This window comes from Vidua chalybeata, chromosome 6 (assembly GCF_026979565.1).
Source record: "Vidua chalybeata isolate OUT-0048 chromosome 6, bVidCha1 merged haplotype, whole genome shotgun sequence".
Lineage (NCBI taxonomy): Eukaryota > Metazoa > Chordata > Aves > Passeriformes > Viduidae > Vidua > Vidua chalybeata.
This window is the reverse complement of record NC_071535.1, coordinates 52,717,072-52,741,714: the sequence shown is the minus strand read 5'-3', so window position 1 is coordinate 52,741,714 and position 24,643 is coordinate 52,717,072. Positions and strand designations below refer to the sequence as shown.

At 45.2% G+C, this 24,643-nt stretch overlaps 1 protein-coding gene and 1 long non-coding RNA gene across 8 annotated transcripts; one reads left to right on the top strand and one right to left on the bottom strand.

Annotated features, from left to right (window-relative positions):
- Positions 1-1,017: 1,017 nt before the first annotated feature.
- On the bottom strand, positions 1,018-4,584 carry LOC128790263 (uncharacterized). Of its 4 annotated transcripts, none has more exons than XM_053946859.1 (6): positions 3,487-4,584; positions 2,912-3,336; positions 2,767-2,817; positions 2,093-2,459; positions 1,527-1,703; positions 1,018-1,203 (listed from the first exon to the last, which is right to left on the bottom strand). In XM_053946859.1, the coding sequence occupies exons 1-6, from the start codon at positions 4,490-4,492 to the stop codon at positions 1,100-1,102; spliced, it is 2,130 nt and encodes a 709-aa protein (XP_053802834.1). In that variant the 5' UTR covers positions 4,493-4,584; the 3' UTR covers positions 1,018-1,099. The 4 variants fall into 4 exon arrangements, with proteins under 4 accessions (XP_053802834.1, XP_053802833.1, XP_053802832.1 ...); XM_053946858.1 differs by having other exon boundaries at positions 1,018-1,703; positions 2,912-3,015; positions 3,115-3,336; XM_053946857.1 differs by having other exon boundaries at positions 1,018-1,703.
- An 11,285-nt stretch (positions 4,585-15,869) lies between these two features.
- Positions 15,870-20,526, top strand: LOC128789621 (uncharacterized). 4 transcript variants are annotated; one of them, XR_008431478.1, is made up of 5 exons: positions 15,870-15,943; positions 17,000-17,100; positions 18,594-18,713; positions 19,457-19,591; positions 20,409-20,526. It is a non-coding gene; the product is annotated as an uncharacterized LOC128789621 (long non-coding RNA). The 4 variants fall into 4 exon arrangements; XR_008431477.1 differs by having other exon boundaries at positions 15,887-16,002; XR_008431479.1 differs by having other exon boundaries at positions 15,887-16,002; positions 19,294-19,591.
- The last annotated feature ends 4,117 nt before the right edge of the window (positions 20,527-24,643 follow it).

The following is a 24,643-nucleotide window of genomic DNA, read 5'->3' as shown; positions in this document are numbered from 1 at the left end:
TTGTGCCCCACATTTCTGGCCACCTTCAGCTCCACCACACCAGCTTTCACCACACCAGATTTCTCCCTACGGTGGCTAGAAGCATCTGTGTATTCTTCTCCTGACCTGGATTCCACGGGGCACACAGCTTCCTTTTGCATCCTCTTGCCCAGAGAAGATGCCTGTCCAGGCAAGCCAGCCTTCTGCCTCGCCTGCTTGGCTTCCCACATTTGGGCATCGCCTGCTCCTGTGCCCTTAGGAGGTGATGTTTCCAAAGCGACCAGCACTGATGGAGCCCAGTACCTTCAAAAACATTTTCCCCAGGGACCTTGCTTAGCAGTTCCCCGAGCAGCCTGAAGTCTGCTCTCCTCGTGCTGCGAGCTGAGGCTTTGCTGGCCCTTTTCCTCTCGTCAGAGCTTTGAGGCTCCGTTTATTTGTGGTCGCTGTGGCCAAGACGGCCGCCAATCCCAGCTTGGCCCAGGGCAGGTGGGGCTCAGACGGCGGCCTGGCTCTAAGGGGACTCAGCTGGAGAGTCCTGGGCTGTGGGGGGCTCCTCCCTTACTGGGAGGAGGCTCCCCAGGGAGGAAGAAGGCTCTGGCATGAGCCACGAGGCCTGGTGTGCATTGGCCTGCTGCCAAAGGGAGGGAAAGAAAGAGGAAGAGTTCATCGGGGCTCAACTTGGAATGACGTTCTGCTGCTTCTTATTCTTCTCAGGGCTTTGGAGAGGAGACGTCTCTGTCCCTGAAACCCGCCGACCCTTGGAATGCACACACAGGCCCGTGTGTCACTTCAGGAGATGCCAAGAAGCCCTGCCACTTTGAAAGGGCAGCTGTTGTTTCTTGCCTTGGTTGCATTTCTTGGCTTGGTAAAGCGCCTCCTACCCGCACTACAGCCTGTGCTTGAAGACACAAAAGCACCACCCCGGAGGAAAGGCATGGAAAGCTTGACCAAGACTGAAGGCAGCACTCCGATGTCCCCTTTTCCCAAGAGGTTTCTTTAGCTGAAGTTGCTGACAAGGACCAGACTTGACACAGCGCATTGGATTTGTTGTTTTATTTGTGGGGTCCTCAGTCCTGCGTGGGACTCGGAAAGCGGGTGCTGCAGAGGCTCCGGCAAGGCATCAAAAACGCCTGCCCTGCACCCAAGGGTGGCGCAAGATCTCCTCCAGCTCTGGCCTGTCCGCAGGGTGCTTGGCCAAACACCACTGGATCAGATGTTGACACTCTGGGGAGAGAAGCCAGAAAGCGCCGGTCACTGACAGAAGTCTCCTGCCCAGCTGCCCCCATCGCCTGCAGGGCCCGGGCCACGCCGCGTGTGCTCAGGGCTGCGCCGGCCTCCCGACCGACTCTGCCCCGCGCGGGAGAGCGGCACGGCGGGACACGGCCGCCTCCTTCGGCCGCCCGTGCCACGCTGAGCCCGTCGGCACGGGCCGCCTCCTGCGGCCGGCCCTTGAGGGCAGAACGACGTCCCGCGGAGCTGCGTGAGGGCCACGCCGGGCTGCGCGCCGTCATCTGCCAAAGCCCACCTTCTTGAGGCCGGGTACCAACCTGGAGAGACCTGCTGCCAGAAGAAGAGCTGCCCCAGCACGATGTCATGGTCGTCCCTGAAGGGGAGGCTCCCGCAGACCATGACGTACAGCAGTACGCCCAGGGACCAGACGGTCGCCCCATGGCCGTGGTAGCAGCCAAGGCAGATCCACTCGGGCGGGCTGTACGCGTGCGTTCCTAGGGGAGACAGGCGGCGCTGTCCAGGCGCAGGCTGCTGCCTTCCAGAGCCTGGCGCCAGCCTCCTGGCTGAGGCAGGGGCTGCAGCCGCAGCCACAGCTTCCCCCCCAAGGCCACCCTGCGTCCCCCAGCCAGCTGGCCAAAGGCAAGAAACCATTCTGCAAGGCAAAGGAGGCCAGCGGAGCAGCCCAGGCCCTTGTGGGCCTGCTGAGCCCAGGGGCCGGGAGCTGGCTTTTGCCGCCCCCCTCTGTCGGCAGGGCCGGCAGCCGGCTTCTGGAGCACGGCATCTGCCTCGTGCCAAAGGGCAGCTGGCTGAAGGCCGCAGCCCAGGAGGGAACGGGGCCGTGCAGTGCCTGGCACCGGGAGCAGGGCCCAGGCCATGGGCTCACCGGCAAACCGCGTGAAGACCTGCTCCTGGAGGAAGGTGCCGCAACCGAAGTCGATGAGCTTCAGGTCGCCACTCTCCGGGACCACGAGGAGGTTCTCTGGCTTGATGTCCCGGTGCAGGACGCCGCAGGCGGTGCAGTGCCGCACGGCCTCCAGCACCTGGTAGAAAAGCCAGCGCGCCATCTCCTCGCACAGGAACTCGTGCTCCTGCAGGAACTGCAGGAGATCCTGCGATGCCTCCGGACGCTCCATCACCAGCACAAAGCTGTCAGGCAGCTCAAACCAGTCGAGGAGCTGGATGATGTTGTGGCAGTCAGAGCCCACCTTCTCCATAAGCACGATCTCCATGGGCACGCGGGTGCCGTCGGGCTGTGAGGAGGAGGAAATCAGTGCCCCCAGCAGGCCTGGTGCTGCCCTGAGGCTGCGCCGCGCCCTGCCTGGGATGCCCCAGTGCCCCCTTGCGCAGCCTCCCTGGTGCTTGGGTTTCCTCCCTCCCAGGGGATGCTTGGGGGTGCCCCCTGCCCAGCCCCACCGCTGGCGTTTGGCATGCCCAGGCCCGCGATGCCGCGGCTCCCACGCTGCCCCCGCCATCCGCCGCCTCCCACTCCCAATCGGCGCCCCGGGACTCTCCCTGCCCGCCCCGCAGCGCTCTGTCCCGCTGGCCCCGCTCCCTCACCAGCTCGACCCACTGCAGGACGCTCTCCCGGGCCACACGTTTGATGGCCACCTGCAAGCCATCGAGAGAGCAGGGCTGAGCTCCAGCCTTGCCCCTCCCCACCGCTGCCCCTCCTCCCACGCCCGGCCGTGTCGCGGCCACTCACCGGGCTCCCATCGGAGAGGCGGATGCCCGAGAAAACGGTGCCGAAGCCACCGCTGCCCAGCTGCGGGCCCAGCTGGTACAGCTCCTGCAGCTGCTTCTTTTGCCCTGCGGCCAAGAGCGAGCCATCAGCCTTGCGCCCAGGAACCCCCCGCAAGCGCCCGCCAGGGAAGCGGGCCGGGCCACCGCGGGCCGCCTTGCTCTCACCTGCTTCCTGCTGCGCGCCGGGCAGTGGCTGCCGCCCGGCGGCCGACGGGCCGGCGAGCGGCAGAGCTGGGCCAGGGCCGCGCGCACAGGCGGCTGCAGGAGCCCCAGTGCAGCGGGGCAGGGCGGCACCGTCGTCGTCCCCGGCGTCGTGGGCTGGACTCTCCTCTTGACGAGGGCCGGGGCTACAGCCCGAGGCTTCACACAGGGGCGTCCCAGGAGCAGCTGCAAAGCAGACGGGCCTTTTTCAAGCCGTGCCATCAGAGGCACTGGAAAGAGCCAGCGACTAGGCTGCTCTCAGGGGCCCTGGCCTGGCCTGGCCGTGCCCCTAGAGAGCCCCGGGGGTGCCTCAGACAGCTCCTCAGGAGATCTCACCTGCTATTAGAAAGCCCTTCCTGGCAGTCGAGGGCTCTCTTGGGGCAGCTTCCTGGAGATGGAGGAACCTCCTTGGTGTCTGGAGGCTGGTCTCCACCACCAGGCTCGGGCTGTCGCCAGCTGGCACAACCGGCACAGCGTCCTGGCCGCTGTGGGATGACCACTGCCGGCTCCAGGACGCTTGCTGCTCCGCCAGCTTCTCCTGAGACGGCTCCCCTGCATCGGGCTGGGCTCCCATTTGGACTTCTGGGCTTTCCCCTGCCACGTCAATGGTCAGGATTGAGCCCGTGTTGTTGAAGTCCGCGAGTCCAAGGGAGCTGGGAGACCTGTCCACGGGCTCTGCACCTTCTGCAGGCTGACAGGTCTCACTGAGCCTCTGCGAGGGGTGGAGGCTGTCAGAGATTGCAGAGGCTCCTGGCAGGATGCAGGGGCTCTGACAGCCTGAGGTTCCTGCATGGATGGCGGCTCCCCCCTGCTGTGCCATCCTTGCAGGCCTTGAGGCTCTCCCAGGGATGGAGAATCTTGCTGGGAGCAGCCTCTGGAAGGGATGGAGGCTTCTGCAGGAGCTGGACAAGCCACAGCAGGGCAGGTGGCCTCGCTGCAGCAGCTCCTCCAGTTCTTTCCACAACGCCTGCCACATCCCAGAGTAGAGCGGCACACACGTCCCCTTGCCATCCCAGAGCAGCAGCATCAGTTCCTGCAGCTCCTGGGCCACTGCCACACAGGGGCCGCAGCTGCAGGAGCTGCCCAGGGGGCTCGCGGGAGCACGTGGCCGCTTGCGAGGAGTCGCCCGAGGCCTGGGGAACCTGGGAGCCGCAAGGGCTCCTCGCGTCCTCCGTGAGCCTCTGGGCCGCACCCTGGGGCGCTTGCTCCTCTTTGCTGTCCGCGTCTGCCGGCTCCATGGTTGCCGGTGGCCAAAGGCCCACCAGACAGCCACAGCGGCCAGCAGCAGGACAAGCGCAGTCATCAGGATGTCACCGTCACCCATGGCTCCGGCACGTCCCATCGCAACTGCACTGGCAGCTGCGGGCGCTGGTCCGTCTTATATAGCGCCGGCCCGGTGATGTCACAGTGCTGCGGCCAGCACAGCCCTGGGACGTCATCACAGCCCTGCCTGACGCCAGCGCTCAGCCCCTTTGTGGCATCACAGCCCAGCCCGCCTCAGGGATCAGCAGAACCGGCAAATGGCTGAAAATGGACATGGCCAGGGAAGGAAGAATGGGAGCTCAGCCTGTTGCAAGGAATCCTTCCCTGGAGCCAGCGGCACGTCAGGAAGAGTGCTGCTGCCAGCAGCGTCAAGCCCACGGCTCCCAGGACGTTTCAGCGTTACCAGCTGGAAACACCCGTACTCTGTGCCTGAGAAGATCCTCCAGAGACAAAGGGAGCTGAAGTTCCTCTGTCTCTGGGGAGCTCTCCTGAACTGGCTGTCGAGGGCACCAAGAGTTTCTTGTTAGCAGCTCACTGACTTCTGCTGCGCCTCTGCTCTAAATAAATCGGGATTCGCCAAGGAGCGCTCATTGTGCTCCCACTGCTCTGGCTTGGACTGGGATTCGCTTTCTTTCTTCCCAATAGCTGGCACGTGTTGGGTTTGGATGGGAATGCTGTGCATCAAACAGGGGTGGTTTGGTTTCTGCTGAGCAGGGCTTGCCCTCTTCAAAGACTTTGCAGTGTCCCTTGGTACGCCAGTGCAGTGTTTTCCACTGGGAAGGGAGGGATGAGCGTTGAGGACAGAGGCACCTTAAACCAAAGAATGCACCTTAAACAGCTTTGCCGCGTCTCTGTCCTTGTTTGTGAGGTGACCATCCACATCCTGGAAGGAGACAGTGTTATTTCTACAATGGTTTTTTCTTTTTTTCCATTAATGTATTTAAAACCCCTCTTTTTATTGTGCCCCACATTTCTGGCCACCTTCAGCTCCACCACACCAGCTTTCACCACACCAGATTTCTCCCTACGGTGGCTAGAAGCATCTGTGTATTCTTCTCCTGACCTGGATTCCACGGGGCACACAGCTTCCTTTTGCATCCTCTTGCCCAGAGAAGATGCCTGTCCAGGCAAGCCAGCCTTCTGCCTCGCCTGCTTGGCTTCCCACATTTGGGCATCGCCTGCTCCTGTGCCCTTAGGAGGTGATGTTTCCAAAGCGACCAGCACTGATGGAGCCCAGTACCTTCAAAAACATTTTCCCCAGGGACCTTGCTTAGCAGTTCCCCGAGCAGCCTGAAGTCTGCTCTCCTCGTGCTGCGAGCTGAGGCTTTGCTGGCCCTTTTCCTCTCGTCAGAGCTTTGAGGCTCCGTTTATTTGTGGTCGCTGTGGCCAAGACGGCCGCCAATCCCAGCTTGGCCCAGGGCAGGTGGGGCTCAGACGGCGGCCTGGCTCTAAGGGGACTCAGCTGGAGAGTCCTGGGCTGTGGGGGGCTCCTCCCTTACTGGGAGGAGGCTCCCCAGGGAGGAAGAAGGCTCTGGCATGAGCCACAAGCCCCCTTGCCTAGGGACAGCAGCAGGAGATGTGTCTCTAGCATATGCTGTCTTGAAGGGGCAGTGGGAATTTGTGGGGCTGAGCTGAGAGAGGGTGTTCCCCCAGCCCAGCAGGCAGGAAGCCCCTGGCACTCAGCAAGGGCCGACTTTCAGGACACCAGGAGCAGCCCCTCCCTCAGCAGTGCTCCCTGCCCCTAACAAAGTTTTAATATGCACATGGTTGCTACCAAGGTCCCTCCCCGTGGGAACAGGGCTTGACACTCTAAAAAGGGGGTCAACACCCCAGGGGCAAGGCCAGGACAGGGGGGAATGAGCGGGATGAGTGTGAGATGGCCTCCTCTACCCCTCCCATCCCACACCAGGGAACAGGGACCTTCCTGGGACATATCCAGGAGGATATTCAGCACCATCCTTGCCTGGGACAGCAGTTCCAGGGAAATCCAGGAAGGATCAGTGTCCTGACGGCCGCCTTTCCCACCCCATGCTCCCTATAGGTTCAGCTTTGCAGGAAGGAGCCACATGAGCCTCCTGGCCTTAGATGGATTTTTCTTCCAGGAATTTGCTGTGGAGCTCATTTCTCTTTTCTACTCTTTCTGAGCTCCTGTAAACATAGTGTAAAAGTGGAAGGGGCAGGAGGAAGGGAGAACACACAGCTGGGCGACTCTTGGGCGAGAGCTTTTCCCATGTTGATCAGAATTCATCACCGCAAAAGCATTGGGCTAACATTTGGAGAAAGAGATCATGTCCCCATTCATGTAATCCTTGGAAGGTGAATAAAATGGGATAAATCACTTTCTTAGGTGACTTCTGTAGATTGTAGCTTATGTTCAATGAGGATAACTAATCCAATTATTTTGCTTTAAGGAGTCAGGGTGAAAATGTGAGTTAAACCCTTGCTGAAGGAAGTGCCATCCCCTCTTTACTGACATAACCTCTGTAACATCCACAATTGTGTTGAATTTCAATCTGTCAGAGTATCTGTTTTTGCAAGAGTGAAACCCATGGTTTTCAACAGTCTACTCCAGGAAGATCTCATGAATTGTACAATACTACACTGCAGTGAAGAAGCCACAACTAAAGGAGGTGACTCTTTGCAGAATCTGCTAAATTACATGCAGCATGTGGAGTCGAGAAAACAAGTTTATCCTTAGGATTGTACTCACATGTATGTGCAGAGAAGAAATGAAATAGGAAGTTTTGCTGATACGGAACCTTAGAAACTTTCTTTTCCCCTCCCAGGCTTTTTCTGTATCAAGTGAAACATTTTTATAATCTGTTGTTCCTTTGCTAGCCATGTGTCAGTTTTCTGCAGAAAGTACCTAATGTACCCAAAGACTTCCCTTCACAGTAGACTTTTTCTGGATAATCCAACATACCATACCTGGTATCATATTAAAAATAAGTAAAATCAATAGAGTAATACCTGTTGTGTTTGGAAGAAGCTTACTAATCTGTCAGTGTGGCATTAAAGCCCGTTCCAGGTTTAGTGCTCACTAACTCACTCTGCAGTTTCCTGTTGCTTTTGATAGGCTTTTTTCCCCATGCCTGTAGTCCCCAGAGAAGGAATATGCAAGATGTGAAAATAATACTGTGCTTAAGGTGGGGTAGGTATGAAGCATAAAAGGAAACTCATATGGTTCTGATTGAATATTTCCTTTGCTAGTTCCATTATGATTGAAGCAACTTTAAAATAACAGCCACACTGAACCTGCAGGAGCTGTATGTCAAAGTTATTTTCAATCTTTTTATGATGTTATGATAAAAATCATTCAGTCCTTCACATTTGCAGAAATAGAGTTCTTCCTAAATGCATCAATCATTTTTTTACTTTTAAAAAGGAACTTCTGATTTAGCAATTCAGGCAGTTCAATAGCTGGAGTTTCCTACTGCTTAAGATGTGCAACATCTGAATTATTTCTTTCAGCATGTAGTATCTACTAAGTAGATCAGTCATTTCAGAGACAAACAGAATGGTAAAGTTTATATGTGAAAGAGTGAAATTACCTTTCTTGGTTGATTTTTTTTTCTGAAGAGACATTCTCTGTTGGCAATCTCATCTTCAGAATGGTACTCTTGTATCTTTTGAATGAGACATGAAATGAAAGCCCTAAACACTGCTGGTCATCAAAGATCCAGTTGAACCTGTATCCTGTTTCAGCCCGTGTCATTGAATTCTGCCTTCTTTAGCAATGTCAGAGAAATTACCAGTTGAAATAGCTGTCTGGCAAACGTGGAATGGCACCCATGTCTTAATATCCTAGATGGCCATATTTCTGTGATAGCTTATGGATCCCTACAGCTTTTGATGGTAATTCCATAGTTTTAAATGCGAATGACTCTTAGGTGGAGTACAGGTGTGTGGATGTGCGAAGGTGAGCTCATCCACCATTCTCACTGGACTGTCTTGGAAGCAGTGGTATCTCTGGACTGGACAGCACAGTTCAGCAGGGCCATTTACTGGTTCTTGCAACCCTCCCACATCATCTTGTTGCAAAGCTGGTAGGCAGAGGTGCTTTTAGAGCTGAGAAAACTGGGAGGGCACTCACACTCTGATCAGAATCCCGTGCATCACTCCTGCATGTGTTGCAGCCCCCCAGCTTCTTTATAATAGCCTGCCTGTTCATTGCCAACTTGGGATGTAGACACACTCAGTTCAAGAGAGATTAAATAGATTTTTTCTCATTTTCAAGACAGTGTTTCAACAAGTTGCCAGCATGAGTCTGTACTTTCTTTTGCATTTGAGTCACTGACCTTGAAAACCAATGGAAGTTTTCAGGCTCAGAGGTGAAATTGCTTTGTAGTCGTGAGGAGAAGGTTGGTTCTTCTCTTGAGTTTTATCAAAGTATTAACACTGTTTATCACACAAGTCAATGTATGGCCAGTATGTTTATTTTACTTGCTTACATGACTACTTATGAGGATTGAATTCCAATGTTTTATGAAGATCTTCTACTTTTTCATTAGATGTTTTGGAGCACAGGTGGTACTGCAGTGTGGGAGAGATGTTTAGCTATCAGTAGTGGTTATGTAAGGAAAAATTGGTCTCTGTCAATTGTTTGTGATTAGGTTTCCTAGAAGGAGACCTAGTGTTTTCTCTGGTGTTGGTTGGTTTGCTTGTTTTCTCATTGCCATAGATTGGGTAAAGACTGTCCTGTGAGCTGTGTCAGCCCCTGCAGAAAGTGAGTTTAGTAGTTATATTGGGTTTGAGGGGCCAGGTTTTGGCAGTTGTCAAGGCCACAGGGCTGGCTTTTGTGAGAAGCTGCCAGAAGCTTCTCCCATGTCCAGCAGAGCCAAGGCCAGCCACTTCCAGAATGCTGCTGCTGGCCAAGGCCCAGCCAACCAGTGATGGGAGTAATGCCTCTGATAACAGATTTAAGAAGGAGGAAAAGGTATTGTGCAGAAGTAGTTGCAGTCAGAGAAGAGCAGGCTGAGAACATGTGAGGGGAACAGCCCTGCAGACAGCCAGGTCAGGGCTGAAGGAGGGGCAGGAGCTGCTCCAGGCACTGGAGCTGAGATTCCCCTGGAGCCCCTGGTGAGGCAGCTGTGTCCCTGCAGCCCATGGAGGGCACAGGGATGCACAGATCCACCTGCAGCCCATGGAGGAGCCCACACCAGAGCAGGGGGATGCCCAAAGGAGGCTGTGGGAAGCCCATGCTGGAGCAGGGACCTGGCAGGGACCTGCAGACCCATGGAGAGGGGAGTCCATGCTGGTAGTCCTGGTAGGATTTGTGACCCTGGGGGACCCATGCTGGAGCAGGGTGTACCTGGAAGGACTGCACGCTGTGGTAGAGTGACCCACATTGGAGAAATTCGTGGAGAACTATCTCCCATGGGAGGTACCTCACACTGCAGCGGGGGCAGGATGCTTCTTCCAGCAACAGAAAAAACCTGTGATGATCTGGCCATAGCTTCCATTCCCCATCTCCCTGTGCTGCTGAGGGGGAGGAGGTAGAGCCTGGGAAGAAAGGAGGGATGGACAGAAAGGAGGGTTGCTTCTTCCAGCAACAGAAAAAACCTGTGATGATCTGGCCATAGCTTCCATTCCCCATCTCCCTGTGCTGCTGAGGGGGAGGAGGTAGAGCCTGGGAAGAAAGGAGGGATGGACAGAAGGTGGTTTTAAGGTTTATTTTACTTTTCACTATCCTGCTCTGATCTTTTTATTGATAAATTCAATTAATATCTCTAATTCTCACCTGTTTTGCCCATGACAGTATTTGGTAAGTGATCTCTTCTGTCCTTATCTCAACTCATGAACTTCTGCTATATTTTCTCTCCCCTGTTCAGCTAAGAAGGGAAGAGACAGAGAGGCTTTGGTGCATGTGTGGCATCCAGATGAAGAGTGAAATTACACAGAGAGAGACAATAAAAATATTTACTAAACACTCCTGGTGCATTCTGACATTGTAACTCCCAGTTTTGTGCCATCTATAAATTTCATTACCTTGTGCTTGGTTTTGATTCTGATGTTAGAGAAAGATTCATCTTCCATTACAGTAGTGTGACCGGGCAGGGGCCTTTTTCCTTGATACTCATTCTCCCAGGACACCTGTCCTGTCCACTTCTTGTGCCAGCCACAGCTCTGGAAAGCCTATCAGTCAGTCCAAAATGAATTAAAAATGGGGGGAAAATCTCTGTGTATTTCAAGAGATTTTTGGTTTTTGTCTGTTACAACCCTGGCAGGTTATGAATTCTAAAGTGAATGGAAGCTGCTTTTTGAGATGGGACTTCAATTTTCTAGAAAAGCCTTTCTTTCCCCCACCTTTTGTTGTTTTGGTTTTCACCCTTGGAATATCCAACACAGAGTTTTTCAATTCTTTCCATTAACTGTGTGGAGTAAGTAAAGATTTTATTCCTCCCTCAGAAGTTTTCTTCCATTTTCCCATCTGGAATCTTGTTCTTCTATAGAGAAATCTCCAACTTCGATAGAGGTCACAGCTGATGCTATTTGAGGTGTGTGTGCTGATAGCAGTAACAACTCCCTCAGTGATGCCATTAATCATTTGCAGGTTAGGGAGTCAGATATGGTGTGATAATGCCTGGCTATTCCTAAAGCCTCCCTTTTGAGATGGCTTGAATCATAGGTTTCTTTTTGAAGAGAGATTTGATTTTTTTTTTCAATCCCTCCTCCCCTTATCTTTTCTCAGCAGGTTTTATTAGGTGTATATATTACTGAATAAGATGAAAGAAGGTTGAATGTGTAGATGGATGATGGTGGGTCACTGAGGATGCAGAATCTAATTAATACTGAGCAGAATTTCTCTATCTCTAATGTCTGTCTCACTGAATTGACTGTAGGAGATTTTTTCAGATCCTCTCCGTGATATATATAGTTTGCAAATGTGAAAAGAGTTAAATGCAACATTACAGAAGGAGGTAGTCCACCACTCCCTTGTCCAGCCACTATAAAAAGACACATTTCTTTGTTACAGTTGTAGGTTGTCCTAGTTGTGCTAAAAGTTGCCTTAGTGTGTGTTAAATAAATTAACCGCTGTGTTAAATCCATTATTATATCTTCTTGGTACAATCCACAAAATTAAATTGGTCACTTAGTCCATTTGCAGTATAGCTTCAACAGTGAACTGATTCACTGTAAAAATAAATTGAAATAGCTTCATTGGAGGAAATTCTTCCAGGGAGAAGGAACATCCAAAGCAAGAAATGTGATATAGTTGGCATTGCTACTCTGTTAACTTGTGGAAAAATGGAAGACATGTCACCTCATTGCATTTAATGTAATTTTTCATGAATGCTAAATTCAATCTAGTTAAAGAAACTTCTATACAGTGTATTCACATTTCTAGATTTCATGTTCTACTCTTCTTTACACTTCTGTAAAGTGCCAGACTTAAAGGGCATAGACATTTTTTCTAAGCCAAATTGAGAAGTAAAAGGAGGGAAGAGTTTTGTCAGTCAAAGCTAAAAATAACTGCCTGTATGTGCAACAACCAATTTCTGTTTTCCACTGAAGGAAAGATAGCTTTTTTAGAGTCATGAAGAAAAGGGTCCAACCAAACCAAGGAGTAACTCCCTAAATGTTTTACTTTTCACTATTAGAATGTCTTACTTTTGAATATCAATTTTAAAAATTATACCTAATGTGAAGGACTGACCATATCAGAAGCAAAAGGTAAAAATCAAAGTATTTTATCAACCTGTTAAGACCTATAGGCTTTCTGGTTTTCATAAGCTTTTCATTTATACTGTTAGTTGTACTGAAACAGGCTGAAAACCTTGACCTATTAAATTTGAGGAAGAGGGATTTTGTGAGAACCTGATTTATCTGACAGAGTGATAAAAGACTTTGTCAGTCTTTACCACAGTAAGTTATCTTCCACTACGAGTAGTCATGTGGCTTTCAATTGTCTAATAATGATGTAAAGTACAGCTCAATGAAATGCTAGCCCGGGAAAATTAATCCAAAAAGTGCAATTAATGAAAGGAATATGAAGTGGTAATATGTATTCAAAAAACATTTTGAAAGTAACATTTGGTTCAGAATATATGAGTCACTTATCTGATGCTGTGAGCATCAAGCTTTATAAATATTGGGATATATTATAAGGTTGTAGTTTGTCTATTTAAAAAAAAAAAACCAAAACTGTATAACACTCAAGAGTTATAGCTGGCTTTTTCCAAGAGCAGTAGATTATTCTAAATTTCTGGACACAGGATGAAGGTGTTGTTCAATCCTCAAGTTCCAGATTGCTCTAGTGGATTAATAAACCCTGGTGGGAACTAGAAGGATATGAATATCTTATTTTTGTGGCTCTGAAAGTTTTGGCTGGATGAATTTTAATCTTCACAGGAAAAAAACCCTTTGTATGAGTGTACAGTGTTATAGAATGTTTAAGGTGGATAGAACAAAAGCCATATAAGGTTGGCATTCTGACGTATCAGATAATGCACATGCAGAAAATTTGAGGAATGGGAGCACAGAAACAGAATTTAAGAATGGAGGGTGTCATTCCAGCCTTTCTCTGTGTGTATATCATATTGGCATATGATGTGAATGTACTTTCTGGGAATGCTGCCACAAGTAAGGCAGCAAAACTTACTTAGCACAGGGCATCTTTTCTCTAGGTTGTGTAGGAAAGTATATAGTCTTTGAATGTACATGGTATTAGTTTGTTTTTCCAGCATAGAAGCAGGGGAAAACCAAAAACCCCTTGACAATCGTGCAAGTTGATTGAGGAGTTACTGTAGATTGTGTTTTATAAAGTGCATTGCATCAGATATGATTATATACTTTGTTTATAATCCAGTTTAGGGAGGATAAGCAAGAAAAAATACATTGAAAATTATATCATTCAAACAAACTCTAACAGATTCCAGTTTTGAGCAGGTCAACCATAACAATCGATCTTAATTGTCATGTTATTAATTTAAAACAGAATCTTTTTTTGTGTGCTGTATAAAATAGCACTAATATGATGGACAATGGCAATTTGTGGCCATGGAGATTGTTTCCTAGTTGGAAACAACTGTTAAAGTATTCATCATATAAAAAGAGTTGATATTATAGTTGTTTATTAAGGTCAATAATTGGCATTGTAAGGCAAGGGATGAACCTGGTGTCAACTCATCACAAGTCTTGGGTTCCTTTCTATTGGTAAAGATGCAGAGAATTTGGCAAAGTCATCTCCAAGGACACAGCTGTCTTAAGACAGCCAGACAGATGATTTTATTCCTTTGGGTTATTAAAAGCCAAGGTAAAACCTCCTTAAAAGACGAGTTTATACTGTAAAGATGAAATGATTGCTGTTATTAAGGGCTGACTTGGCTGAAATCTGGTTCCTCCTACTTATAGAAAGGAAATCACAGGCACCTATTTAGTTGCACCTATATATATTTTGTGGATATGTAATACATGTGTACCACAGCTTATATGTGCCTGAAGTCATGTCTTTTAAGAACGCCCCAGGAAGGAGTGCCAAAATTGCTTGTAAATGTTGGCAGATAATCACAGTATTAATGAATTCTCATTTACTTTTCTTCTACTTCCCTCTCAAAAATACTCTGTGTTGTTGTGAGCATTCTGTTACTTCCAGAAATTAATTTGAAAGTGAGATAATCTAATCTAAATTCAGCGTAACTGTAAATACTGCTAAAATATGCTTTTAGGACTGACATAGCATTATATGTGTACTGTGGGGTGTAGGTCATTGCTTGTTTTCAGACAACAGGGGTGTCTGTGTCTAAATTGTACATTACTGGTTCTGAACCACAATTTGTGATTTTTGTGTACACTTGCTCTATGGAGATAAGTAAGAAAAAAAAAAAAAAAAACAGTAACAAAAAACCAGACAGCTGAACTAGAATCTTAGAGTGTGTCAAATCCACATAATGCTCAGGGAATGCTGCATGCAATTCAACAAAAACTAATTAGATGTGATCCTCCAAATGGGTTTGTGTGTCTGTTCTTAAAATGCAGCAAGTAGTCTGGGGAAGGGTAGAAAGAAGCTGCTTTGTGAAGACAGCTTCTTACACTCTGTGACTAAAATAAATAATGGCACTTTTGGGCTTGAGGTGCACATTATTTTGGTTACTCATAGATGTCCTGCTGCTCAAGCACCCTGGGAAACAAATGCATTTCTTTTATAAGAAAATGAAACCCAGAGTTAGTTTGCTCAATGCTTGTTTTGATTCTCTGCTGAAGATTATTGTGTGTTTCCCTGACTGCCCCATGTTCTCTCTTGTTTTTTCCTTATCTGGTCTGAGACGGTATAATAGAGAAGAAAAATGGCCATATCAAGCTGATCTGTAGGTCTTGAGTTTCAGGAACTGCTTTCCTTGTTGATAACCATTCTAGGTGAAATCCATTCCTTCAAAGAAAAGAAGGCTGTATTTTGCCGTGTCAAATTACTCTATCATTGTTAGTTAAATACATTTTTTTTTTGAGGAAGGAGAATGATCTCAGATTTACGGAAAGCCAAAACTTGCATCTCTTTTTTATAAAAAAACCTTACAGGTTTTTATATGTATACTATAAGATTATGCTGATTTGGTCTTTCTAGTCAAGGATATGAAACAGAGTACTGGCTGTGCTAATCAAAAGACATATGTAATCCTCTGAATATCAGATAATTTCTCCCAGTGCCTTGAGTTAAATATTTTGGCTGCTTAAATGCTATTCTTCAGTTAATACTGTTGTTCTTGTTCTTGTTCATGGCAGGTATGAATGGATTTCTTTTATGTGTAGTTCTCTCAGCCAGAACACACAGGGTGATTTAACCTTTTCTCTTAAACACCATTTTTTTTTGGGGGGGGGGGAGCTTTTGTGTCTGGTGAAGCCCTAAACAAACCACTTGAGCACCAGAAGAGCTAAAGAAATGGTAAAGAATGTGCTGCCTTTCCTGAGGTGGGCAGTTCTGCATTCTGTATCTTCTTTCTATCTGACCCACACATCTGAAGGAAAGATAAGAGTTGCTGCTCAGTGTGGACAGATAGCTTGGGTTCCAACCTCATCTACTCCTGTGCTGGAAAAATACAAATACTTCCTTAGAGAACCATGGTCAACACAGGCAGTTTAGCTTAATGGTAGGATCTTAAGTGTGTTAATAATAGTAGAGATTTGGCAGTACATTTTGTCACTCTTTACATGTTATCTGAGTATTTTTAGCTTGAAAATCATACAGAATTTCAACAGAATTTTGTGCACTCTGTGCAGAATGCTCAGCCACTGACTAAACGCAGTTTCATTCCCCTGCTTGCCCCATTTCTGTTTCAAAGTGCCATTCAGGCTCAGTGTGTGAGCTGGCTGGGAGTCTCTGGGTGAGCTGGACAGATACTCAGTCCTGAGCATGCAGTAGGGAAAGGGCAGAGCTGCTTTCTGACCAGGTCATACTTGTGGAATGTAAGCTTTGTGACCACAGGTATGGTGTCACAAAGCTAATGTTCTACAGTTATGACCTGGTCTGAGGCTTGGAATGTTTCACAATATTTTCATTCCTTTAATTACAAGAAATTGTGTCAGTTCTGATTTTGTGAGTATTTCAAAGCTGTCTGCATTGAACAATGTGTTGACACATTTTAGATGTCAAAGGTGAGCAAGGTCAGAAGTGCTACTTCTTTACAGGAGAATGCAGTTCTATCATTACTGCTGTTAAAAATCAGTATCTCCACAAGGTTCCCTACATCCAGTTCTGGTATGACCAGTTGCCCATGGAAACATTCATGAAAGCTGACCTTCCCAGTCCTTTGATCTTAGCAGATCTCTGGGGAAAATCAGGGCGTTTTTTTTATTGTCATTTAGGATCATTCAGCCATAGGCTGAAGGAAAATGTAGTTCTGTTGACAAAATCAACATAGACAGGTATGATAGAAATTCAGCTGTTAATTCATATGTGAGCGCTGTTCTTTCACATAAAACAGTTTCTTAGAAAATGTCTTGTGATTAAAAGGCAATGGTTATATTCCAATTCAAAACACCACCCCGCAGCGTGTACGTTTTGACAAGGTTTATGAGTCTTACTTCTGAAAGCACTCTAATGCATGACCTTCACAGGTGATTTATGATGACTTTTAGGAGACTAGGTAATACTGTAAAAGGACAAGGTGAAGAGAGAACCGTATCCAATTTAGAAGTGATTAAAATAAGGCTTAAGCAAGAGCCTCATTTACAATATGTTCAGTTCACTTCATGAACAGGAAGAGGCATGAATGATGGCAACATCCTGAGTTCCTGAATGAATTTTCTTGGTCCTAGTAATCTGCAGATTAGCCCCCTGGTATTGCTGCATATGTTGCTTTAAAAATCTCAGTCAACACCTGTGTCATAATTTGGAGTGGAAGTAATTACAGACTGTGACTGACACTTCTGTTAAAACCCTCTGGTTTTCAGGGTCCATTTCTGCCTGAGAGCCCCTTTTTCTTTCACTAATACAACAAGTCCAAAATACATAGTTCCACTTTTTTTACCTCATAATAAAAGAAGAAAATATATTGGTTTTTAAGGTATCACCTGCTCATATACAAACCACTGCCAAGTTGTAACCAGAAGTTTTGATGGTTCGATCATAACAGTGTTTCTTCTTTTATAGGAGCAGCCCCAATAGCCGGTTATGCTTCAGGCTTGTCTCACACTGAATTTTCTCTCTGTCTCTTTTACGGCCAGCCCAGCTGGAAGGTGACGCCTCAAAAGGTTTGGCTTCCTTGCTCTGCAGAGAGCCTCTCTGTGGATCTGCTGCTCTTGGAGCTGTTCTGGGGAGGTGTGAGAACTCCTCCTTTTCCCCTCTCATGAGCGTAGCTGGGGCTCCATTTCAGCCAAGCCAAGAACCACAGCAGGACTGGTGCTCCCCACCATTCCCCTGTGGAGAGGCAGTGGCATTCTGCAGCCAAGTGAGGCATCTGGTGCCTCTCTGAGGTAGGAGGGAGGGGGAAGAATTTTGAATTCCCCTCCTGTCTCCCCTTAGAAGAGACAAATAATAGCAGAGAAGCAGCAAGAAGCCTTTCCTAAACCTCCTCTCAAAAAAGGCATCTTTTTCAGCCAGCCTAGGATTGCTTGGCAGGCATAGTACGGCTTGAGTGCTTTCACTGGGAAACCATAGAATGGTTTGGGCTGGAAGAGGTCTTCAAAGCTCATCTAGTCCAAACCCCCTGCAATGAGCAGGGACTTCTTCAACTAGATCAGGTTGCTCAGGTCCCTGTCCCATCTGATCTTGAATGTTCCCAGCTATGGGGCATCCACCACCTCTCTGGGAAACCTCTTCTAGTGTTTTGCCATCCACAGTATAAAAATTTATCCCTTTACCTAATCTAAATTGATCCTTTTTAGTTTAAAACTATTACTCCTTGTCCTATCACAACAGGCTTATCCCCTCTTTCTTATAGGCCCCCTGCCATTATTGAAAAGCCACAATGAGATCCTCCTGGAGGTTTTTCCTCTCTAGGCTGAACAACTTCAACTCTCAAATGTTCTTCGTAGGAGTGGTGATGAGAACGGGCATAAACTCATGCTTAACACCACCTTTACCGGATTGCTGTACTCCAAAAACCAAGTGTCTTTCTAGCAGTTGAGAAATATAGGTGGTAGTATGGGGGATGGATTTCTTCTTTACCTTTTTCCACACTGCCTCTGTGTTGGCCAGGTTTGTTGTTAAAGTTCACTCTTGTCTGATTCTTCTCACTCATTGCTACTCATGTACAAGAGCTTGTGTTTCTTTCCTCCACAATATCACCTTGCTAGCTAATGTCCAAAATAGTTTTGGAAATTCATTAAAAATGCAAATGGAATATGCTAGTGTTATTTTAATTATGAATCAGACGTTACCTAGGAGTTAACAGACAGCTTTCTAGACAATAACAGTGCTGTGAGTTTCTTCAGTGAAAATGTCATGGAGATATCCTTCAATATCTTTGTGATGTAATTTATATATTCCATTCTATGAATGTATGGTTTGTGGCATTTGGCATTTAATACCCTTAAAATTTCTATTTACCAAATAAAAAATGTAGAGAACTGCCTTAAAATGGGATCAAATATATTGCTGCTTTTGATCAGAATAAGATCAAAATCTTTGCCTCAAACTGGTTTTACCATAGTGTAACTTTGTTGAGTTAGTTGGCAGTAATGAATTGCAGTTGAGTACATCTTCTTGGAGTCTGTGACTTAATTTTTTTCTTTCTTCTATTGAGGTTTCTCATTGACACAATTAATGCTTCATCTGTGAACCTGGCTGAACAAAGTATCATCCTCTGCTCAGGAAATTTTTGAGATCCTGATTCTAGGGAGCTGGCAAACTCCAGATCTCTGAGGTAAAACTCTTTAATGGAATGGTTCTTCAGCAAAATTCCAGATGCTTTGTGATCTGTGAGACACCTTGGGAAAACCAAGGTAAAAAGCTGAAATAGAAAAGAATCCTGCCAAACTGGCTGTGGTAGGCCACTGAGTTATTGCCAGGAAGAGGATTAGGAAGGCTTTTACAAGTATCAAACTGTGCTTAAATTCATAGTAGGATATAAAAATGTATCTCCCAGTGGGCCAGAAACAATTTTAAACACAGTATCTGGGGCATTTGGCTCTTCCTTTCTTCAATGCCAAGATCTGAATTCAGGAAGTTCTATTGCTTTTTCTTCTTCCCCAGATAGCTCCATTTACCAGAGCACTAAAGTAATGAGAGATGTGTAAGGAAATTAGAATTTTCTCACTCCCTGAGTTTGCTGAAGTCAGGGACAGAATAAGAACTTGAGACTTAATATCTTAAATCTATTTTGCTATAATTTAGCATACTACTTCAGTTCTCTTCAGAATTAAGACCTCTTCTAGTATCTTCAGTTTATATTCACCTATATATTATTTTCCCTCCCACTGTTGCCTTGAATCCGTGTTTTCTAGACCTCTCATCTATTTTGCTGTCCTCTCCTCTGGATCTTGAGTTGATCCACGTTGCCATTAACCTTGTTACCTGCTCTTTGGTGGACATAATACAGTAGGTAAGACCCTCAGGAATGTGAACATCAGGAGAGGATACACAGTGCTTTTGTCCCTTCCTTCCAAGGTGATGATGGCTTTGATTTCATTCTGGTATGGCATCACACTCAGGCTGTGATCTGCTCCAGGTCTTACTCTGCTGCTTAGTTCTCCTGGCATGGATGGTCAGGGAAGAGGAGCTGGGCCAGCAAAAATGTTCAAGGTAGAACAGCCTTGTGCATAATGACTCAACTCTATTTCATCTCTACTAATTTCTTGAAAATTGGCCTGCATTAGTTACCCACTTTCTGCTAAATAAATCAGAATATTTCTGTATGACACTGCTGCTCAGCAGTCCTCTTAATGAGCATTGTGAGATGATCATTTGTAACCCTGAGCCCTGAACTTTCATTAATTTCAGTAGTCAGAGGTTGATTAAATGAGCTGTTTCCAGGAGAATAAATCTGCCTGCACACATAGAGAGAGTAATTGACAACACACCACGAGTTCCTGTATGGCGATTCCAGATGTAAGAGTCTGGTGTGATTTTGTATCTGTTTGTAAGCATGGGAGCAGCATTGGAAACCTCTGCAAATGTTTCCCATTTTCAATGTGAGACAGCTTTTACAAACCCTTGAAAACATTAAAATAATGCTAAAAAATAAAGGAAGCATTATTTGACCTGAAGCATGGTTGTTTCACTTTCCAATGTTGCAAACAACTAAAAAGCCTTGTTATTTTGATCCACTCTATTTAAAATGTTAATTGTGTAATATAAAGTTTAGAGATCTTCTGCCATTGCTAATCTCAATCTTCATTTCTCTTCTTAATTGCACATTTGAACAAGAAATTGTAATGTTTTTAAATTATCTCTTAGGATCTATTGGGTCTTACGTGAAGGAGAAGGTAGTTCCTTGGCGGAGATGAGGTTTATATCCAGCTAGATCTGGCTGGTTTCCAGCAACATTGCAGAAGTTGCATTTGCAACAAACATTTTTGAAAAATATGTGTTGAGTCATCATTACTTTTCCTTTCCTCAGTCCTGCTGTCTGAAGGAAGCCCATGTTTTGTATGAGAGCGCTGCTTGGCTGGTCTGAGCAGAAGCAAGGGTTCTTGGTAAGTGGTGGCCAGGATTTGATAACAAAGAATAAAATTACAATTGAAATCAGGCAAGTTCTGTTTAGACAGGAAAGGGAAAAATGGCTCAGAGTTTGCCACGTGGTATCTCATATCTTGAAAAATAAACAATGTGTCTCCTTTGGTATTTTATTGTATATTAACGTATATCATTAATTAAATAATAAAGTCTCTAGCACTTTATACCTGCATAAGGAGCTTTCAGATGATCTAATTTAGTTCCCACTTACCATGAGAGACTGTGTCACATAGTCCTCTTTATGGATTTGTCAGATCTGTCCTAAAAATAGCTATTTCTTTAAAAATAAATAGTTACTATCTTGCTCCTCAGTTTAAAATGATATTTCAGACATTGCTTTCTTATGGCTAGGAGTCCTCCACTGATTTCTATTCAAGACTTACTCCTGACAGTTAATATTCACTTGTATTGGTGTTCTTGTCATTTTTCCAATTGTCATTGGCCACTTGTCATTTTTCCTCTTAAATGAAAAAAAAAAAAAACCAAACCTTTTTATCACTTGTCCTAATGAGTTTACATAAAGGGATAATATCTCCTCTTGGCTTTGAATGTGCCAGGCAAAATAAGTGAGGAACAGTACATTTCATAAAACAGATTGTTGTATGTCTTAGTGCCTCTCTTCACTCGCCTTTTTTTTTTTTATTCTTGAGCAGAGCTGAAAAAGAATTGTATTGAGATAAGCATCACTGTGGCTTGTTTCATGGCATTAATAGCTTTATGTTGTTGTTACAAATGCTTCTGTTGATAAATTCTAGATAGCTTTTGCCTTTTTCTACAAAGCTAATCTTCCTTATTCTATGGTCCTCTGACTGATTAACATGGTCTTCATCCTCCCCACTAATTTCTCACTGATAATTTCCCTACTTTTAGTAGAAATACTTATTATTGCTAGGCTCTTGAGCAGAATCACAAAGCACATTATATCATTACTTTTTGTTCAGTTTCTATTAGGCAAGACTTTTTCTTTCTTTCAGAATGAAATTCCAGTATTTCCTGGCATTGGCAGTGCTTTCCAAAGTTGTACCAGTCTAACCAACCAAAGCTGTGCCTCCTTTTTTGTGTCTTTGATAAAAATACCAGATGAGCCCTAAGACAAATATTTAAAGGAATTACCTTCCCCAGTTCTTTTTTTTTTTTTTAATCAGTAAGCTTCCATGAACTTTAAGGATATTATTACTCTGTTTTTATTGGTGAGTATACTGAGGTGGCATCGTTGGAAAAGCATGGATCTCCAAAGCAATTTAGTCACTTGTAATGGGGCTGTGAAGAATGTAGATGTCCTACTGTGTAGCCCTTCATTAAATGCTATAATTGTATGTCTGTGAATGCTCCTGTTTTCACATGTGGAATGTCCTAGAGGCCATAAGTGCTGCTTCTGTATGTATCCAGTTTATCTACTTTATCAGGGATGCCCAGCCCTGCACTTCATGCCAAAGCCATTGTAACTAAAACTCTATGAAATAAGCTTTATTGAGACCCAACTAACTGGAGTGCTCCAATAATCCTGCCCTGGAGCTGGGATACTTGAAACACGTGCTTGACCCAGCTGTAGCTGCTGCTTTTGGTCAGAGACATTAGGCAGAGCATTTCTGTTTGTGGTTGTACGTCTCTTACAGAGTGGCTACTAATATTCTTAATCTCAAATTTTTGATTTAGGATGACTCCCTGTGCTTGAGGTGTGGCACATCTCCCCTCCTCCCAGAGCAGGGTGTGAGGGAGGGTCCCTTTTAAGGTCTGCTGATGTTGGTGTTCTACTCTGCAGAAACCAATAAAGACTGGTTTGCCCAGGGTGATAACCATGGGCACAGATTCCTAGGAGGGTGGTGGCATGTCTCTCTTGGCCTCCAGTAGCAATAACTGTTTAATCCAGGGATGGCTACACCTCCCTGTCTCTCACTGCTCATCTCTCCCTGTCTCTCACATCCTGCCTGAGGACTGAAAGTGATGCTCCTCTCCACATCCCCATTCCCAAATAGTCTTTGCAGGATATAAATTCAAATAATATGTCCATCATTACCAGCAGATCAGTGGCACAGCTGCTGTGGGGCTCGAGCACCAGAATGCTTTCCTTTTTTGCTTTTTTCTCATTTTAAAAAAGTTGACAAAATCCAGTGGGCTGGAAAAAAGAGGGTGTTCCTAGTTACCCTGAAGTATTGTCCTTTCTGTGTGGATGGAATAACTTGTGGCTGTTGGAGCTGAAGCAGTGCGCATGGAACAGTCTTCAAAAAAAGTTTTACAAGTAGGTTCATTTCAGAGCTGAAATTTGTTATTTATTAGAAGTACTAATACATGGAAAGAAATCTTTATCAGCTCTTTGGGGCTGGTCTGAACTGTTATCATCATTTTGCACATGCTTTTTGTAACCTCACCATTTGTTCTCATTTTCTCTTTTTTCTTTCTGGCCACCTTTTTGCTTCCCAAGAGATTAAAGGGCCAAAATGCTGCTCCCTGAACTTACTTCATTATCCACAGAAAGTTTCACAGTATAATTATAATGCAAATAGGAAGCTACTTATATTTAGAAAAGACAAGGCATTTAATTTAGGACCAAATAACAGGAATGAAAGGTACTCTCTTTTCTCTCTGTGAAATTGCTCAGTCTTTTCTGGATAACAAATTTTGTTCAGGATACTTAATAGAGTTTCAAGTGGTATATTAATTATTAAGCGTGATCCAAACTGTCATATTTACAAAGTGTTGCTGCAGTGGTGTAATTTCATGTCTACTGTCAGGAAATAAATCCATGGAATATAGATTTTAGTACTGACTAGGCCACTAACTTAAGTGACTGAAGGTGCTTCCCTCATCACTCCAGGCTCCTTTTTCTGTGTCTGTGAAATGTATATTACGGCAAGTACCTGTAACTTGTTGGGTGAATGACAAATTCTTGATGCAGTTAAGAAGTTGGAATTTACTTTTAGAGAAAATGTTTGTGTGTCACAAGATAGGTTTTGGTATGTTTTGAAGTATTGTGTCCTGTGAATCTGAAAATACTTCTAGAAATTCTTTAGGAATATGAATATTAAAATTTCATCTTCGGTATTGCTGTTGGTATATATTTCTTTCTTCTCGTGTTGGCTTTTCATGGCTTAACAGTGGTACTAGCACATATATGAGTGTTGAGCCATGAAATTATAGTGCAAATTGGAGAAACTGTAACAAGTAGCAACAGCCCAAATTATCTTAAGAAACCAAAATTAATTAAAATCCTTTATGTCTGCACAAAGACTGCATACTGTGTTAAGAAGTAATATTAAAAAAAAGAAAACATGAAGGTTTAAAATCATCATAAAATAAATTTTCAAAAGGTAATGATGAGATATATGATTTATCAATTCTTTTAATGTAAGCAGAAGCAGCATTTGACAACCAGTGCTTCAGAATATAGATCAGTTATTTTCTGACATTCTTCAGATATACTTGCAATAAGTTATTGAAATAGACAACTGGTTTTCTGTCCTCGTGCTAATGTATATCAGTAAATTGTCTCTAACTATCAATATAGTAAATGGTAAGCAATTATAAATCAATGGATACCACAAGCTTTAGAGATCAGCTATGCAGAAATAAAGATAAAGTAATAGCATTATGCTGTTCAAGAAGCAGAATTTTATGAGCTGTAGGACCAAAGGGGATTTTTAAAATCAGAAGAAAAATGATATGGTATTTTGCTAAAAAGGGTAGTGCAGACAAATAAGAAGGTGTTGAATAATGAGAACAATAATGTCTATCTGAGAAATCCAACTGATTAATTTGATCTGAAAGTCTATTCGGTTTTCTTGGAAACAGTAAAAACTGTTTCAAGTTAGAAGGAAAAACTGTCAACTTGATCTTTGTTTCTCAGCAGCTTCAGAGGGGGTCCTCTGTAGAGCTAAAACAAGAATGTACTCTGCTCTCCCTCACTTCTAGTCATGTGTTGCAACTATGAAGCAGAACTAAAAAATTAGGAGAATTATTATCAGTAGTATTATCAATATCAGTATTATGATATTGGATTTATTTTTAATAAAATTTTCAAGACTGTTAATCTGAAGCCTGAAAATGACTTTCTAATCTTTTTTTACAGTGAAAAATGTGAGATTGCAAAGAGATTTGTCTGTACTGGGTTGACCCTGCCTG